The sequence below is a fragment of the Cavia porcellus genome, unplaced genomic scaffold (genome assembly GCF_034190915.1).
Source record: "Cavia porcellus strain 051 isolate PalLab524CR breed Dunkin Hartley unplaced genomic scaffold, mCavPor4.1 scaffold_28, whole genome shotgun sequence".
Classification (NCBI taxonomy): domain Eukaryota; kingdom Metazoa; phylum Chordata; class Mammalia; order Rodentia; family Caviidae; genus Cavia; species Cavia porcellus.
Window position 1 is genome coordinate 4,851,376 of NW_026947511.1, and position 16,767 is coordinate 4,868,142.

The 16,767-nt window shown below is 40.2% G+C and overlaps 1 protein-coding gene across 2 annotated transcripts in view; it reads left to right on the forward strand.

The window, feature by feature from the left end:
- Pde6c (phosphodiesterase 6C) overlaps nt 1–16,767 on the forward strand; it is a 58,346-nt gene that overhangs the window by 9,554 nt on the left and 32,025 nt on the right. For both annotated transcript variants that reach the window (XM_063239376.1, XM_063239377.1), the window contains exons 5-11: nt 5,955–6,029; nt 7,606–7,670; nt 7,774–7,840; nt 9,500–9,547; nt 13,769–13,918; nt 14,486–14,629; nt 15,973–16,041. In XM_063239376.1, coding sequence (XP_063095446.1) covers nt 5,955–6,029; nt 7,606–7,670; nt 7,774–7,840; nt 9,500–9,547; nt 13,769–13,918; nt 14,486–14,629; nt 15,973–16,041 — 618 coding nt within the window. The remainder of the gene's footprint in view (nt 1–5,954; nt 6,030–7,605; nt 7,671–7,773; nt 7,841–9,499; nt 9,548–13,768; nt 13,919–14,485; nt 14,630–15,972; nt 16,042–16,767) is intronic.

A 16,767-nucleotide genomic window follows, 5' to 3' on the forward strand; every position in this document is an offset into this window, starting at 1 on the left:
CAAAACAAGATGGTGAGAGCAATACAGGGCTTCAAATCAAGTTAATAGGAAATCAAAGTGGGTTACTATAATATATCCTGCTATTTTAAATTTATTTTCCCCTTAATTAAAAGGATAAAAATGAAAAAGTAAATAATAAAAAAAGGAGATTGAGATAAAAGAAGACATAACAACAAAACAGCGCAGGTCAAAACATAACCATTTAAGTAAAATAGTGTTTCACCACAAGATATCCCGACATAAAAGTAGTTACCATAGCGTCTCTTTCCTTGAAATCTTTGAGTATAACTTCATATACTGTAGCATCAAACATATCAAGACAATGTAAAACCGTTCAAAAGAATGACAGTATTACAGGGTATTTAGAATCAACTAACAGAAAATGAACAATGGTTTCTGTATAATCTCCTTGTCTATAAAAGTTTTTGTTTATATTATCACATATAATAAAATCCAATGTGTTAAGACCGATGGAGCAGAAGAACAAAAGCTTGATGGGACTTCAAAACAAGATGATATTAAATCAGCACTACCTATTATGATGTCTTGTTTTCTCCAAAATAACTGTTCCTACCATCCAACATTCTGTGCCTCATTTCTGTTGAGCTCTTTTTCTGTCATTAGTTGTCAGTTTGTCTTCTTCATTTCTGTTTCTGCTCCATTCATTGTGGTCTCTCTGCCACTGTTTTTGGAATCTTGGTATTTTTCTTTTTTAGAATATCCTGCAGTATTCTCTGTGGAGTTGAATTGGTGTTTGCAAATTCCCCTAGTTCCTCTTTATCCTGGAAGCACCTTGTTTTCCATCAATTTCTAGGGACAGTTGTGCAGGATATATCAATCTTGGCTGGAGGTTATTATCTTTCAAAGCTTGAATTATTTCCCCCCACGCTCTTTGTGAATTGATGGTTTGTGCCGAGAAGTCTGCTGTAATTCTGATGGGTGTTCCCTTGTAAGTGATCTGTTTCTTGTCTCTGACAGCTTTTAATATTCTTTTCTTATATTAGACTTCTGAAATTTTGATTATTATATGCTTGGGTGTAGCTCTGTTTGGGTTGTAGTTGGCTGGGGTCCTGTATGCCTCATATATCTGAGTATCTTTACCGTTTGCTAAATTAGGGAAATTCTCCTGGATTACTTCTGTGAATAGTTTTGTAGTTCATTTGTTTGTGTCCCTACTTCTTCTTTTATGTTCTTAATTCTTAAGTTATAGATCCTCTCATCATCTTCTAGTCTTTGTATTATTGCTGTTTGTTTCTTTATTATTTTTAAGAAGTTTTTCATTTCATGTTCCCATATTACAAATCTGCCCTCCAGTTCAGATAATCTATCCTTAGTTTCTTTCAAGCTGTTATGCCAGCTTTCAATAGAGTTTTTAGTTTCCTGGTAATCTCTTAGAAGCTGCTTCACATATTCTATGTTTCTCTATTTTCTCCATCAAACAATTCTCTCCTTTTTTTCTGTTCTTTCATTCCACAATCTATTTTTTTCGTGTGTGGTGCTTAGCATTTCTTAACTATTCTACTTATATCTTGCTTTATTTCATTAAAAACTTCACTTTTGAACTCGTCTATGAGGCTCTGGAAGTATCGCTTTATGTCTATTGGTGCCGTGTCTGATACTGCATGTTTTCTGTTCTCAATCTCCTTTGCATTTACCTTTCCTGGATCAGTGTTCTCAGGATTGGGGCCTGAGGACCCTTTCTTGTTGCTCCCTCTTCCCATACTTTTTGTTCCTTCCATACAAACATATATAGGAGACTCAGTTTTTTTTTTTTCTTTGTCTGTTACAGTTTGTTTGAATCCGCTGGCTAAGTGTTCCCGCCCACTGCAGTGTTCTAGGGAGACACAGACCTGGGCAGCCTCTGCTGGGCACACCCCTCCAGGTCAACCTACTGAATGCTTCACTGCTAGGGTGCACTGCCAGGCACTGGGACCTGGTTTGGGCTAGCCTACTGAATCTTAGTCTGCAGTGTCACCAAGGCCAAGCACTCCCCACCAATCCCGCTTGAGAGGGGAATATACAACTAAAGTCACTGCAGTGTCCTGTTCTGGCTAGTCTGCCCTGTCCCAGAATGTCCTCTGTTGGAGCCTCCTAGGCTATGGAGGCTCCTAGGCTATGGAGGCTCCTAGGCTAGCCTCATTCCTCTCACTCACTGCAGGTCAATGCAGGGCTCCTTGCCAGTCCCGCTCTCAACTCCGTTTGGTTCGCTGATTTCCGCTCTCAGAGCTTTCCAACATCTCTTTCCCTGCTGTGCTGATTTAGACACAGCTGCAGCAGCAGGAAATTCAAATTGTGGCTTCCAGAGGCACCGATTCCACCTTCCGTGCTGAGATTTTATCTGTTCCTGTTATAGCACCGGGATTGCATTTCCAGTTGGTTTCTCTCAGCTTAGTTCGTTCTTGGGTTGGCAGGGTACATCTCCCTCGTGTAGGACTCCTCACACCCCATCATTCCTGGTTTCTAGGCTGGCAACCTCAGAGAGCCTCCGTGGCTGCTGTTGTCTGTCTGCCATGTTCTCCCGGAAGTCAATATTAGTGTTTTAATTTCCTGTATTACCATTGCAATGCTTGAGGTTGTCCGAGGATCTTTTGCAGCCCTCAGTAAGAAGTCTCAGAGTGTAGAGGTGTGTTCAGCTCCAGGCTCTCAACAATAACTCACTTTTGAAAAAAAAATTTTTTTGACTTTTTGAGACAGGATCTCTCTATGCAGTTCAGGCTGGCCTTGAGCTTACTTTATAGCTCAGGCTGGTCTCAAACTCACAACAATCCTGCCTCAGTCTCCCGAGTGCTGGGATTACAGGGGTGCATCACCATGCCTGGCTTGAAAATTTTTTCTTAAAAATTAGGAAATTATGATTGACAACTAATTGTAGATAGTCGTGTGATATTTTGATATATGTATACATTATGAGATGATTTGTATCATCTCATATTGTTGTTTTTTATAGTGAAAATATTTAAAACTTCTTTCAGAAGTTTGTTTTTTGTACTGGGAATCAAACTCACGACCTTGCACTTGGCAGATAGACTGGAAGTTTTAAAATTTACATTATTCACCTTTTTATACAATAAATCTTGGGAACATATTCTTCCTACTTAGCTGGAACATTGTTACATCCCTCTACTCCTCTGTTTTCACCAGCCTCCACCAGCCTCTGCTAACCCCCATTCTCCTCTCTACTTCAATCAGTTTGACTCTTTTAACATTCCACATGTAAGTGAAGTCATGCAGTGTCTTTTGTACCTGTAGCTCTTAGAACAGTATTTTCCAGGTTCATTCATGTTGTCACAATTGACAGGATTTGCCTGTTTTTAAAGGTTGAATTGTACGCATACATATATGCACATAATGTGTAATTTAATATATATATATTTTACATTTTCTTTGTCCATTCATCCATTGATAGGTATGTAGGTTGATTACATAGCTTGGGTGCAGCTCACTTATTTATCACTGATAACATCCTACTGTAAGGCAGTTTATTTCTTTCTTTACTTATTAAAGCACATCTTGGTTGATTCTAATTTGAGGCAATTTTCCAGAAACATTCAAATCTAGAGAACTGCATCAGAGTGTCCTTTAAAGTAGTTGATAAACTTAAGTTAATAAAGCTTATGTAGGTTTTTGTGTATGCACTAGTTTTCAACTTACTTGGCCGAATACCAAAGAGGAAAATTGCTGGATCGTATGGTAAGACTATGTTCATCTTTGTAAGCACTGCTGGTGTGTCTTCTCAAGTGACTACCATTTTGTTTAAGCCCCAGTAATGCGAGGGTTCTTGTTTTACCTCATCGGCAGCTGGTGGCATCAGCATGTTGGGGTTTAGACATGCTAGTGGAGATGGTAATAGATATTTTTTTTATTTATAATTTCCCAGTAACACATGATGTTGAGAACCTTTTCACAGGATTACTTGCCATTTGAATTGCTTCTTTTGCCCGTTTTAATTAAGAGTTTGTTTCCTTATCATTCAGTTTTAAGAGTTCTTTGCAGCAGGGTGCAATGATGTATGGTGGCAACCAACTGTAATCCCAGCACTTGGAAAACTGAGGCTGGAGGGTCGCTTGGACTCAGGCGTTCAAGATCAGGGCAATAGAACAGGATCTCATATCCCCCTGCCCAAGCAGGGGAAGTTCTTAACATATTTTGGATACAAGGTTTTTTATTGAACGTGGATTTTGCAAATATTTTCTCTCAATTGTTCTTTTACCAGAAACTTTTGCAAAGCATAGGGTTTTAATTTTAAAAATGTCCAATTTTTCAAACTTTTTCTTTTACGGATTATGCTTTTGATGTTATATCTAGAATATCTTTTGTCTAGATTTTTCTTCTATATCATCCTCTAGAATACTTATAATTTTGTGTTTTACATTTGGGGCCATGATTTGACTTATTTTTAATGAAAGATATAAGGTTTTTCTGTAGAATTTTTTTCTTTTCTTTTTTGCATGTAGATGTTCAACTATAGCAACAAAATTTCTTGAAATGACTAACTAGCCCTTCCTGATGGCCCTTGTTCCTTGCCAAAGGTCAGTTGATTATCTTTGTGTAGGCCTATTTCTGGTTCTCTCCTCTCCTCCACTGACCCATGTGTCCATTTGTTTCTCATTACCACACTGTCTTGATCACTATAGCTTTATAGAAAGTCTTGAAGTCAAGTAGTGTCAGTTTTCTCAATGTTTTCTTCTTTTCAGCAAGTTTTTCTTGGTTTTCCCTGATTCTCGGTTTTCTTATCTGAAAATGAGGGTATTTTTTTTATCAGCTGTGAAGATTTCAGATAACATGCATAAAGTGTCCAGCATTACAGTAGATACATATCATTATACTTTGACATTTTTGTATTCTGAAAAGTTTTAAACTATTTAAAAGTAGAAATAATGAAACAGTTACTATTATTCACAATGTAATACTCATTCTTCATCTGTAATTCTGTTGGTGGTCTGGCAGGTGAACGTGACTGATATTGCATCATTTATATTTTTTGCTATCCACGTGATTGGCAGTTATTTTTCCAGAGTAATTGTTCTAAGTGGACAAACTTAGGAGCAGACATCAGGAGAGGTGGGTTCTGATTCTGGCTCTGGGACTTTCTAGTCAACTATATTGGTCAGGATGGTTTTGACTACAAAGGATATCAGATCCAGCTAAAAGCATCTTTAACAAAATAACAGGAGTCCCAAGACAGGGATGTTCTAGGAATGGCTCATTTAGAGCTTAGTACAGTCACCAAAGTCTCAGATGCCTTCCATTTTTTCTTAGCAAGGTTTTTGCTACCTGTAGTATATTGTGAGGTGTTTTCTTATGGGAACAAGATGCAGCTTAAAGGGTGGTACACAGACATGGAAAATGTCACTTTTATCACCTTTCACATGAGGAATACCTTTCTCCAATCATCCTCAGGAGATTTTTGCTTCTTCACTAGGCAGAATGGGCCACATACCTCCCTTCCATTTAATCCAGGCTCCTCAATCAGACTACTTATGGGCTACAAAGGACCCATCTTCCATGAACAGATTACCACTTGGTACCCATATAAAATCAGGTTCTGCTAGCCAAATGAAGGGAGAATGGATGCTGGGTAAGGAAATTGATATTTTTAGCTGTTCTGAGTGACCTTGGCCCAGTCTCTTAACTTACCTGGATCTAGTTTTGTTGTCATTGAAAAAGCTGCTATACATTGAGTACTTTTTATGCCAGGGTAGGTATTTCACATGTATTTTTCATTTAATCCTCACAACAGTCCACTCATGTTAATTCTTTTTACAGTGGCAAAAGTTAAACTTCTTATTCATACTGACAAAGTTCATGAGCATTGTTACTGAGAATACAGGTCACAGTTCTAAAATTCTGTAACTATATCAATCACCATAAACTATACAAGCACATACAATTCAAATAAAACACAATGAGTCATCAACTGTTTGTTTAATAACATTTAATATGATTGCCTCCAGGAATTCTATGATGAATGGCCTATCAAGCTTGGAGAAGTGGAGCCCTACAAAGGTCCAAAGACACCAGATGGCAGGGTAAATGCAAAAACTATCCTTGATGCTGTCTGTGCATGTTATTGACTGCTAAAATTAAAAGGTCATAGGCCTGGAAAGCTCTGGGTTTTCTTCCTATAAATTTCTATGGAGGCTTAAAGCAACAAAAACAGCAATGAACAAAGAGTTTGAGGATCAAGTCTTAACTCTGCTCCAGCCAGCTGGAGGAATCTCTCTTTAATTTATTGTTTAAGCTCTGTTTTCCTTTGCATAAAACCAAGGTGTGGCAGAGCAGTGATTCTCAACAGTTGTGCCAACTGCACAACTTTTTAAAGAAGAGCGCAGGCCCTTCTCAGTTAGCCTGGAGCGGTATCTCCAGGGAGGGACTGGGTTAGAGTTAGCGTCGCACCTCAGTGCTCCTCGGGATCAGAACTCATCAACCCCGTATTCAATGCATTTTTACAAAACAAGTTCCAGCGCCCAGCGGTGTCGGCTCACAGAGTCCTCGACAGCATAGAACTGCCACACATTGGTTGCTATTGTTTTACACTTTTGTGCATTTTAAGTGTTATTCAGGAGTTGAAAAAAGGTTAAAATGATACTACTGAGCCTTAAAGGCTTGTATCAGCCTTTTAATAAAAGGTTAATATTTACTCAGTAAAATGTGAATGTTCTGGGAAGCTTTCATGAGTTATTTTTAAATACATTATTTCTTCTTAAGTTATGTATTTTTATTACTAGTATTAATAGTATATGCTTACAGTGCATGATTATATTTATTGTGAGATATTTGTACTTGTACATAATACATCTTACTTCTTTTTGTCCCCTTCCCTGCTTATCTTCTCCCTGCTCCCTCCAAATCCTTCCTCGAGAAAAGAGAGAATTGAGGGAAAATGGAAATAAATACATAATTCTCTTGGGAAAATTTGGTACTCAGTGGTCTCATCATGAGTGCCAGGCATGACTGACTGCATTCTCACCTTGAGTGAAAGTTTCATGGGGCTGGACCCACCTCTGCTTACCTGCCACTATCTTCTCAGCGCACAGGAAGGAGACTTGACTGGGCAGGAGCAGGAGTGTGTCCCCCCTCGGGCTCTCCATCTGCCCATGAAGCAGGGAGATTAGTGCTCCTTGTCCCTTCTGGTGCGGACAGCGGGTCCACTGAACCTGGCTTCTCAGGTGCCTGTCCAGATGAGCCACGACTGGAAAAGGCTGGGTGCTCGTTGTGCGTGATGCACAGTGGATGGCAATGAGAAACGGCTTGCTGTGTCCTAATGAAACTGTGTAACATCAGATATTTCTGCAGAAGCACAAGGGATCCGTTAAGAATAAAAACAGACAAGCTGGTGATTTGGTAGTCTAAGATTTCTCCAAAAGCTGTTTGGGTGATTTAACATCTTAAAAATGAAATTCAGTTCAGCCTAAATGAACATAAATACTCAGTATTTCAGATTTTGTCACCAACTTTTAGCTAGGTTGTGAGTAGGAGTAATTTTTGTTATGCAGAAAAATGTGACTAGGAAATCAGGTACTGCATGATTTTTAAAGTATGGATCCTTCAAGGAAAAGTGTTTTCTTTGGAAAATAACACTATGTTCATAATTTTGTCTCTTAGGAAATAATCTTTTATAAAATAATTGATTACATTTTACATGGAAAAGAAGAAATCAAAGTGATTCCGTGAGTATTGCTACCAAGTAGGCCCAGGAATTGCTATTTTGTTTCTGCACACTATTCATTTCTCTTTACAGCAGTAATTTTCTTTCTTCTCATCTTCTTCAAGGACACCTCCTGCAGACCACTGGACTCTCGTTAGTGGACTGCCGACGTATGTTGCTGAAAATGGATTTGTAAGTTATTGGACAAATATGATATATGGCATGAAACTTTTATTAACTAAGAAATAGATACCATTGTCAAAGAGGAATGCACTACAAAAGGTGAGATGATCACTTCCTTTAGAACAGGACACAAGAGAGAAGAGGTTTGACAGCGGAATACAGGTTAACCAGAGACTTTGAAACTCTATATAAAAACATTTAGTCAACGTGAGAAAGATTCATCCATCCTTCAGCTTGTTCTGAAGCCACACAAAGTTTTTAAAGTCTGCAACTATGATTCATTCTACGTTTAATTTTATCTCTAGTATGCTGATTAATTTTTGAAATATGTAAGAAAGAAAGAAATGGCCAGTCTGAGAGGGTGAGCACTTCTGTAAGTTTGGGTTTCTAAGATCTTGATCCAATTCCAGATGTTCTCTGGAGACCCAAACATAACGTGAGGCATATTTTGCTGACAAAAAAGTCAGAAATAGGAAATAATCTTTTTTTTGGCCTCTTTAAAGCACATTTGAAGGATGCCCTGCCCATAAAATGATGTCATATATTCAAGTTAGTTCACAAAAATAATGGATGGCACAAATTATTCTTTAAATTCTTAGGTTATAAATGCTCATAAAAACTTTGAAATATTTTTGCATTTTCTTTGTAAGACTAGTACAAAAGTAGCTGATGTGGTTCAAACATTTTAGAAAGCATTTATCTTGAGACCACCGGGTTAGGAGGGTTTGCTGTGATAGGTAAGGGGCCCACTCAGATGAACTCACAGGACTATTAGATATTCAGGGATTTTTTAAGTCATCAAACTGTTGGCATTTTAATACTCCATGGTAGGAATATTTACACTATGCAAGTGGTCAACAAACACAAACTAAGGCTCTCCCAACCCCTACCCAGGAGGGCCAGTTCCACCAATTCTTCTTGCAGTGATTTGTCCCCATGAATTTGAACAAATCATTTAATTTAGCCTTTTTGGACCTTCATTTCTTCATCTTTAAATGAAGAAGCTTCAATTTAATCATTAATTTTTTTTAGTCTTAAAATTCTATGATTTTAAGTATCTACTGTAACATTGATGGGAAGAAAGACATTCTTTTATTAAGACCCATTTGTGGAAATGACCCAAACTACAAATAAATTAGACTGAGCAACAATGGAATGACAGCTTATCTTTATGGATGTGAACAGTAGCTTCCGAATTTCTGCAGTTAAAGTGATCCTCTCTCCAGGGAATCTTTACTTTGGTGCAACTGAAAGACTGGGTGGCTTTCTCCTTTTTCCTCTAAGATACCTTCTTAGTTGGATCCCACTTTAGGAGAGGAAAAAACCAAAAGACCAATCGTAGTGTCACAGCTCACGCCTGCCCCAGAAGCATAACCCTTCTGTTCAGCCTTCTCCCCTGGGCCTGAACAGCTAGTAGTTTTGAATTCAAAAGGGGTTGGCTGATAGCTGAAAGATTGGGGAGGATAAAGAGGGTGTGAACTGCCACCCAGCAAGTAAGCACAAGAGAAGCTACTTCAACGGGTGGTCAGTAAGCAGGCCAAACCAAAGTCCAGGAGGGTGACTTTACCATAAGCATTCCTGACACAGTCTCTCTTTTTCTCCGTTGTGGGTTTAAGTGACTCTGCCACAAGATGTTTCAGAAGGATTCTTGTCCCCTCTTCCTTACAGATATGTAACATGCTGAATGCCCCTGCAGACGAATACTTCACTTTCCAGGTAACTGTGCCCTGTGCCCTCTGCCTACCGGCACGCCACATCTCTCAGGGCTGCAGGGGGAAGCAGATGCTTTCTCTTCCCTCTTTCCCGGAGACTGCCACGTGGTCAGATACGGCCAGCAGGCAGACTCAGGGCCTGTGCTCCATTCACCGGGCTGGACCAGTGGCCACCACGTAGCAGATTCTTCAATGAAGAAAAAGGAGCTGGAAGGAAGGACGGGAGGAGACAGTGACCACTACCACTCCCCCTTTCTCTCCCGCTTTTAGTCTTCTGGTGGCAACCATAGAGCCTGAAACACCACCGATGTTCCATAAATGTTCTTTGCATGAGCAGTTGGCTGGATACATCCTGTGACCTGAATCCAGCCCTGATGCTGGATTCTCTACAACCCTTCCCTGCCTCTTATTGCAACTCTGAGAGCAAAAGAAATTATTTTCATTGGGTTCCTGCCTTTTATCTTTCTCCTCTAACATTTAGAGGCCGGTTCCTGAAGAATCAGCTCTGCTGACCACAGACAACTCCCAAACCAACTGCCCTGTGTTTGCCGGCCTGGCTGACCCCGTCCTCCCTACCATCACGCTGCTGTTGTTTGAATGTGTCCCCTAAAGTTCATGTGTGGGAAACTGAATCCCCAGCTTCTAGCTGATGGGTCTTTGCGATTAGATAAGGGCATGGGAGTGATGTCCCCAAGATGGCATTAGTGGTAGGAAACCAGTGAGTCTCAAGCTTATGTCTGCCGTCTCACCCGGTGATACTCTTCACCATACTGTGGGGAGCAAGGCCTTCTCCAGGAGGCGGAGCCCTGATCTTGGACTTCTCAGTCTCCAGAACTATGAGAACTGTAAATTTCTCTTCTTCATATTCACCAGTCTCTTCTATTATAGCAGCAGAAAATGGACTAAGACAGTGGCTTTTTGCTTGGGTTTGGCTGTAGGACTTGAGGGCTCTCTTTCCCCTTTCCAACTTCATGTAATTCACTGAAAGGCCCAGGCCACGGCCTTGTTCCGCCCCACCCCATCCTTTCTTCCACGTGCCACCCCTCCCAGCCTCCACCTGTTTCCTGCCACATCCCTCTCGGACTATGGCAGATAAAGTCCCCAGCTCCTTGCTTTTGCCTGCTGGCACTGGTTGCTCTGCGTCCTGCAGTTAACAAACATTTAGTGAAGAGTCCTCAGGCCAGGGAGGCCCAGAGGCTGTGCTCCCTGGTAAGCACCATGCTCGGCATCTTCCTGTTTCCTTTGTGTGTCTTTCTATGTCTCTGGTCCCCACCCTGAACCCCCAGCTCCATCTCTGCCCTGCCTCCTTGCCATGTGAGTGGTGCATCTCCAGGAGTCAGTCATACCTGCGTGGTGATGGGGACGGGTCCCCAGATCTTCCTGCACTCCCTCTACTTACTGACATGGAAAGACGTAAATACCGGATGGTTGTAGTGGCTCTCACTTCTCCCTGTAACTGAAACCCACTTGTGACTACAGTGGGCCCACCCTGAGCCTTATATCTGTGGAAAGTGGTTTCCAGAGCAGAGTGCATAGCTAATAAAAGGGGACAGTGGCTTCCTAATGTGTCTGGAGCCTGAGCAGTGTTGTCTGCACAGGCAGCAGAGACGAATCTGGCCCAGGAGAATCAGGTGCTTATTAATGCCTGGGGAGCTGTTCTTTCTCTCACGCTGCACTGTGCTGCTCCTGCGGCAGCCTCCCTGACCAAGCTGAGAGGAGGCTGAGGGGTTCCCCGTGGGGTGACAGTCTTCTAGTCCATGGGCGTTCCTCAGTTCTCCAGTTCTCCTGGTGTGGCGCCCACGGGCGGGCGCCTCATCTCGGAGCCCCAGCCATCCGCTGCTGCGGCACTCACAGCCCGCCTCATGCTTGTGCTAAGGCTGGCCCTCCCTGGGCTGCTCCCAGCCAGTACCTGAGCACAGTCGATGACAATGCAGGCCCGCCCCAGGGTGTAACCAGGCTCTTCTGACAGGCAGCATCGGCCAGGAACCTCTGACAGCCCTGCAGACTATTCTAGAACTGTGCTGTGCTCAAGGTGCTTCCAACGCCTACCGTATCTGCCCTTTCCCCTGAGCCCAGACCCAAACTGCAGCCATGTGTAGCAGCCTTCTCCGTCCGCTGAGTCTCCTTCTTCTTTTCCCTTACTGGCATCACCTGTCCATTGTTTGCCAGAGCAGACCCCGGGTGAGGGGGGGCCTCTCTCCCTAAACCACCACCTCCTTTTCCCATTTTTTCTCTACCTGCTCACACCATACCTCAGTTTTCACTGTTCCTTTTTACACCGGATAAGTTTGATAGAAAAGTCAATAATCAAGGCTGGGGATTTAGCTCAGCAGCATAAGCGTCTGCCTTGCAAGCGCACAGTCGTGAGTTCGATCCTCAGTACCAATAAAAAAGAAAGAAAAAAAAAAGCCAATAATCTAAAATGAGCTACCGTCAGGGCAAACCTGCAAAGGCAGTGGTTCTCAAACAGTGCTTTTGGGGCATATTATATTTGATGTTATTGCTGGTGTGACATTACCACTCAGTGTCTTAAAACAACCCAAATAAATAGGAAATCCAAAGTGGGTCACATTGAGCCAAAACCAAGGTACTGGCAGGGCTGTGTCCCCTTAGCAGGCTCTAGGGGACAACCCGCCTCTCCGCTTCCCCCACTCCTAGAAGCCACCTTTGTTCTTTGGCTTATGGCCACTTTGTCCTCAAATCCAGCAATCAGACCATTCTGTCCATGTGGGTCATGATCTCTCTCTCTGATTTTGACTTCATTCTCCCTTGTGACTTTTAAGGATCTTTTTCATTACTTTGGGCTCACCTGGAAAGCCCAGGATAATCTATCTTAGAATTAGTTTAATTCTAATTGCTGCTTTAATTCCCTTTTGCCATGTCAAGATATCACATCTACAAGTTCCACGGAGTAAGATGTGGATATCTACAGGAGATTAGTTTTCTATCTACCACACTATTCCTTGACATGTTCCTTTAAAATTAGTTATAATAACCCCATTTCATGGGGGGAAAGTTCATAGAATTTTCTTAGGTTTAAGTTTTTAATCCTACTATTTTTCCTTAAACCTTAATTTCCTTCTATCACTTTGCTGTCAAAAACTCTAATTAATGGCAAAACACATGAATAAAACAGATGACAAGTAAATATTTGCTAAAACATCAAGAATGCCAGGTATGATGGCGCATCCCTCTAGCCTGGGCACTCTGAGGGAGGAGGATCACTTGAGTCCACCACAGTTTCAAGACTGGCTTGGGCACTGGGTGAGAATCAAATTTTGAAAATAAAAGCAAAACAAAAATCATCACAAAGCAGTCAATGAAGCTTATTTTATTTTGAAAGTTTTAAGAAATACAAATACATACTTAAGACTGTGAAGTTATTTTGCATGTATGCAGGGTATATTTTCCATTAATGATTTTATCCATGATCCATACCATGGTATAAGTATATAAAGAATTCTCAGAGTTTTTCAGTCATGAAGATTTTGAGAACACTGTTATTTATTTATTTTTATTGAAAACAAATTATTTATTGACAACTATTATATCTTAGCACCATTCCACCACCCCTTATGTGAAATTTAGTAAATTAAGCAGTAATGCTTGCCCTTCGAACACTGAAAGCTGGGGAACAAAGGTTAAGGTTTTAGTTCTACTGTACCTGATTAGATGCCATAGAGCATTTATAATGTCTGTACAGTCTTAGTTTGTTCTGACAAAAAGTGGAAATTGTACACATAGCACTCAAATATTTACTTAAACTAAATAGTGGGTTGTGGGGTGTCAAGGATGTCTTGCAGGAAAGGAAAAGTTCTGTATTCTTTTTTTTATATATATACATATACGCACTACCTTGCACTTGCCAGACAAGCGCTTGCTTACACAACTGAGCTAACCCCCAGCATGTTCTGTATTCTTGATGCTAATAGTGGTTGAAGAGCCGCATGTGGGATAAGCTTGTGTAGAACTATAAACACACATGTGCACATGCACATAGAAGTAAGTATATATAAAGTTGGAGAAATTTAAATAAGCTCTGTAGACTGTATACTGTTTCCTAGTTTGGACTTTGTACGACAGTTACCCAAGACATGACCCCTGGCAGAAACTGAGAACATGGAGCTTTTCCATACATTTTTTCCAACACCCTATGAATCTGTAACTATTTCAAATTAAAAAGTAAAAAAATGAAATAAACTAAGTTATTTCCTTACTGTTGTAGAAAGGACCTGTAGATGAAACTGGTTGGGTCATTAAAAACGTCTTGTCCCTGCCTATTGTCAACAAGAAAGAAGAAATTGTGGGAGTGGCTACATTTTACAACAGAAAGGATGGAAAACCTTTTGATGAGCATGATGAACACATTACTGAGGTAAACACGATGATAAAATAACGGGGGTAAGTGAAATTCATGGAATAATGAAGGATGCATAATTATTTGTTATTCTAAAATGATATTTTAAAGAGCAATTAAGACATGAGTCACACACGGTTATAACCAAAATGATGTCATTTTTATTTCCTAATTTCTTTAAATGGCAATATTTATATTAGTTTGAAATTTGCCTAACCCAAATATTTTTCTAATCCTAGAAAAATAGGAAAGAATGTTTCTGTCTTTTTCCTTCCTCCTCACTATTCCCTCATTCTCAGCTCATTTACTCATCTGTCTAATGTTTAGGACCTGCTTTATTTTACGAATGTTTCTAATTTTTCCCCGGAAGTAGAAGATTCATGATGCATGGCACCTTGAAAACCAAGGGCTTAGCAGAGTTTATTGTCTAGGGTAATACGCTCAAACAGTTTTTCTTATATTGAAATAAAAAACTGGCATCTTGGTGATAGAGAGAGGCTGACAGATAGGAATGTATGCAGACTGTGCCTCCAAATCAATTTCCCTCCAACAGTGCAGAATCTAAATCACCTGCGTACATTTCAGACTCTCACACAATTTCTTGGATGGTCTCTCCTAAATACTGACACCTATGAGAAAATGAATAAACTGGAAAACAGAAAAGACATTGCTCAGGAAATGCTTATGAGCCAGACCAAGGCAACTGCTGATGAAATTAAGTCTATTTTGGTAAGTGGAGAATTCAGTCCTTTGGTCATTGGGCTTCTGGAAACCACCTAACTACCTAGGAATCTGACAAATAAGAGGAGGTTTAGCCTGTGATAAGGAGGGGAAGACAGAGAAGGTGAGGTTGGAAGACAAGCGTGATGGCTTGGTGTTTATGGACCCCTTATGGCGTCTAAATTGCTTGATTGAAATGGCACTAGGGTTAAAAATAGTTCCTGGATCCATAAGAGCTGATGCAGTGACATCTAAATTTAAAAGTATCAGCAAGGCAAAAATATTACCAGGAAGAGCAATATAGCAATCAGTCAGCTATTATAGTACAATGGTGCATAACAATCATAATATCTCAATGATGCACAGCAATAAACTCTCTCTCAGTGCATTGTTGGGGGGTTGACCAGGCTTTCTTTTACCTTGCCTGAGTGTGGCTCTAAGCTATGAATCTGGATTTCTCGGTGTGCCTGTTATCTTTTGTGGCCGGGTTAATCCCTGCCTGATAAATGCTCTTCTCACACTGATGAGAGAAGTGCAGAAAAGAAAACAAACTGTGCAAATGTACTTCTGATCTTTACTCACATCACCGTCACTGAAATTATCATTTATCAAAGGATATCACTTGATCAAGACCAAGATCATGGGTGAAGGGGGGGTTTCACCCATGGGTTTTTGCTAAGTGTTCCAACCACCACAAAAGAAGGAAAATTATCACATCCCCCCTGTACCTATTCCTTGAAAGTCCCAACTTTTAAAATGTGTGTGTGGAAGATTTTTGTTTTGATCAGTTTTGGTTTTGCTAAGTGAGAAGATTGGGTGGTAAAAGACACTTGGTGTGAGTGTTTGAGAGGTTAAGGATGAGAATGTGCGGAGGTTTCATGGGAAATTGCTATCAGGTATTAGCAAAATGGATGGAAGCCGCTTGGTTTTTTCTCTTTCTTACCTACATATGTATAATCTACTTTCTCTTCCTTCTTCTCTTCTTTTTCTTCTCCTTCTCTTTTTTAATTTTAAAGATAGTAAAATCCAACAAAACAAAACAGAACAAAGGCAATCAAAACGATGCAGCAAAATTGGTACAGAACTTCAAAGCAAGATACCAGGAAATTCCTCTTCCTCCTCCTCCTTTCTCCTTCTCCTCCCACTCCTGTTACAATTTGGGAGACCAAAGAAATCAATAATGTTATATTATTTCTTCTATACAACTGTTCATAATAAGGTCTTTGTATACCGAATGTGTATTTGTCGTGGAAGTTTTTGCATCACATTTTAAATATATCTTAATTTGTTTAATGGTAGAAGAGTCATAAATCTTCATAGGCATTTCATACCTCAATTGCTTTATGTTTTAGAAATTTAAAGAAAAGTTAAATATAGATGTGATTGAAGACTGTGAAGAAAAACAACTCATCACAATTCTGGTAAGTGTTTTCCTTCTATCTGTAGTGCCTTTTAAATGAGATATATTAGAACATGCTTTCTCAGTTTTCAAGAAAATGTAGAGTATCCTTTATCTTGACACTTTTCAGGGCCAAAAAGACAAGAGATTTTTGCTAAAGACTGATCTGTTGGTTTCCTGCTTTTCTTTCTTCTGTGATCCCTGCAATTAAGTTTTAACATATAATTTAGAATCATAGCTAAACTAGGCTCCTGCATGAGGAATCTCAGGCACAGAATCGAGGAATGTCATCATAGCTTCGTGTGTGTTAGTAGCTTAGATTGTGCATGGCTGCCCCAGCACATGCCACAGTCACACGAGAACACAGAGCACTGAAAGACACAACGACCACCTGCCATCGCAGGCTTCTTTTCTGGAGTTTGGAGACTGCTCATTTTTTCTGCTTGTGGTCATGAGGTCACTTCAATTCTTTCTAGTTGAAATGAACTTCTCTTTCTCTTTGCTGGTCTTTTCTTTGTTGTATTCACTCTACAGTTAACACAATAGGTGTCTAAAAGATTGTCTCTTTCTGTTCTAGAATGATTTGATTTTTTTTCAAAGTTCGAGCTTCATGCTTAATCTTCCCATCATTTTACTGATTTTTCTTTCTGTTTTAAAAAAATTTGTTGATCATAATTATTTTAAAGTACTCCTCTTGATACCTGAATCACCTCGTAGCTGGGTTTTACTGTTCATTTTTACATTATTG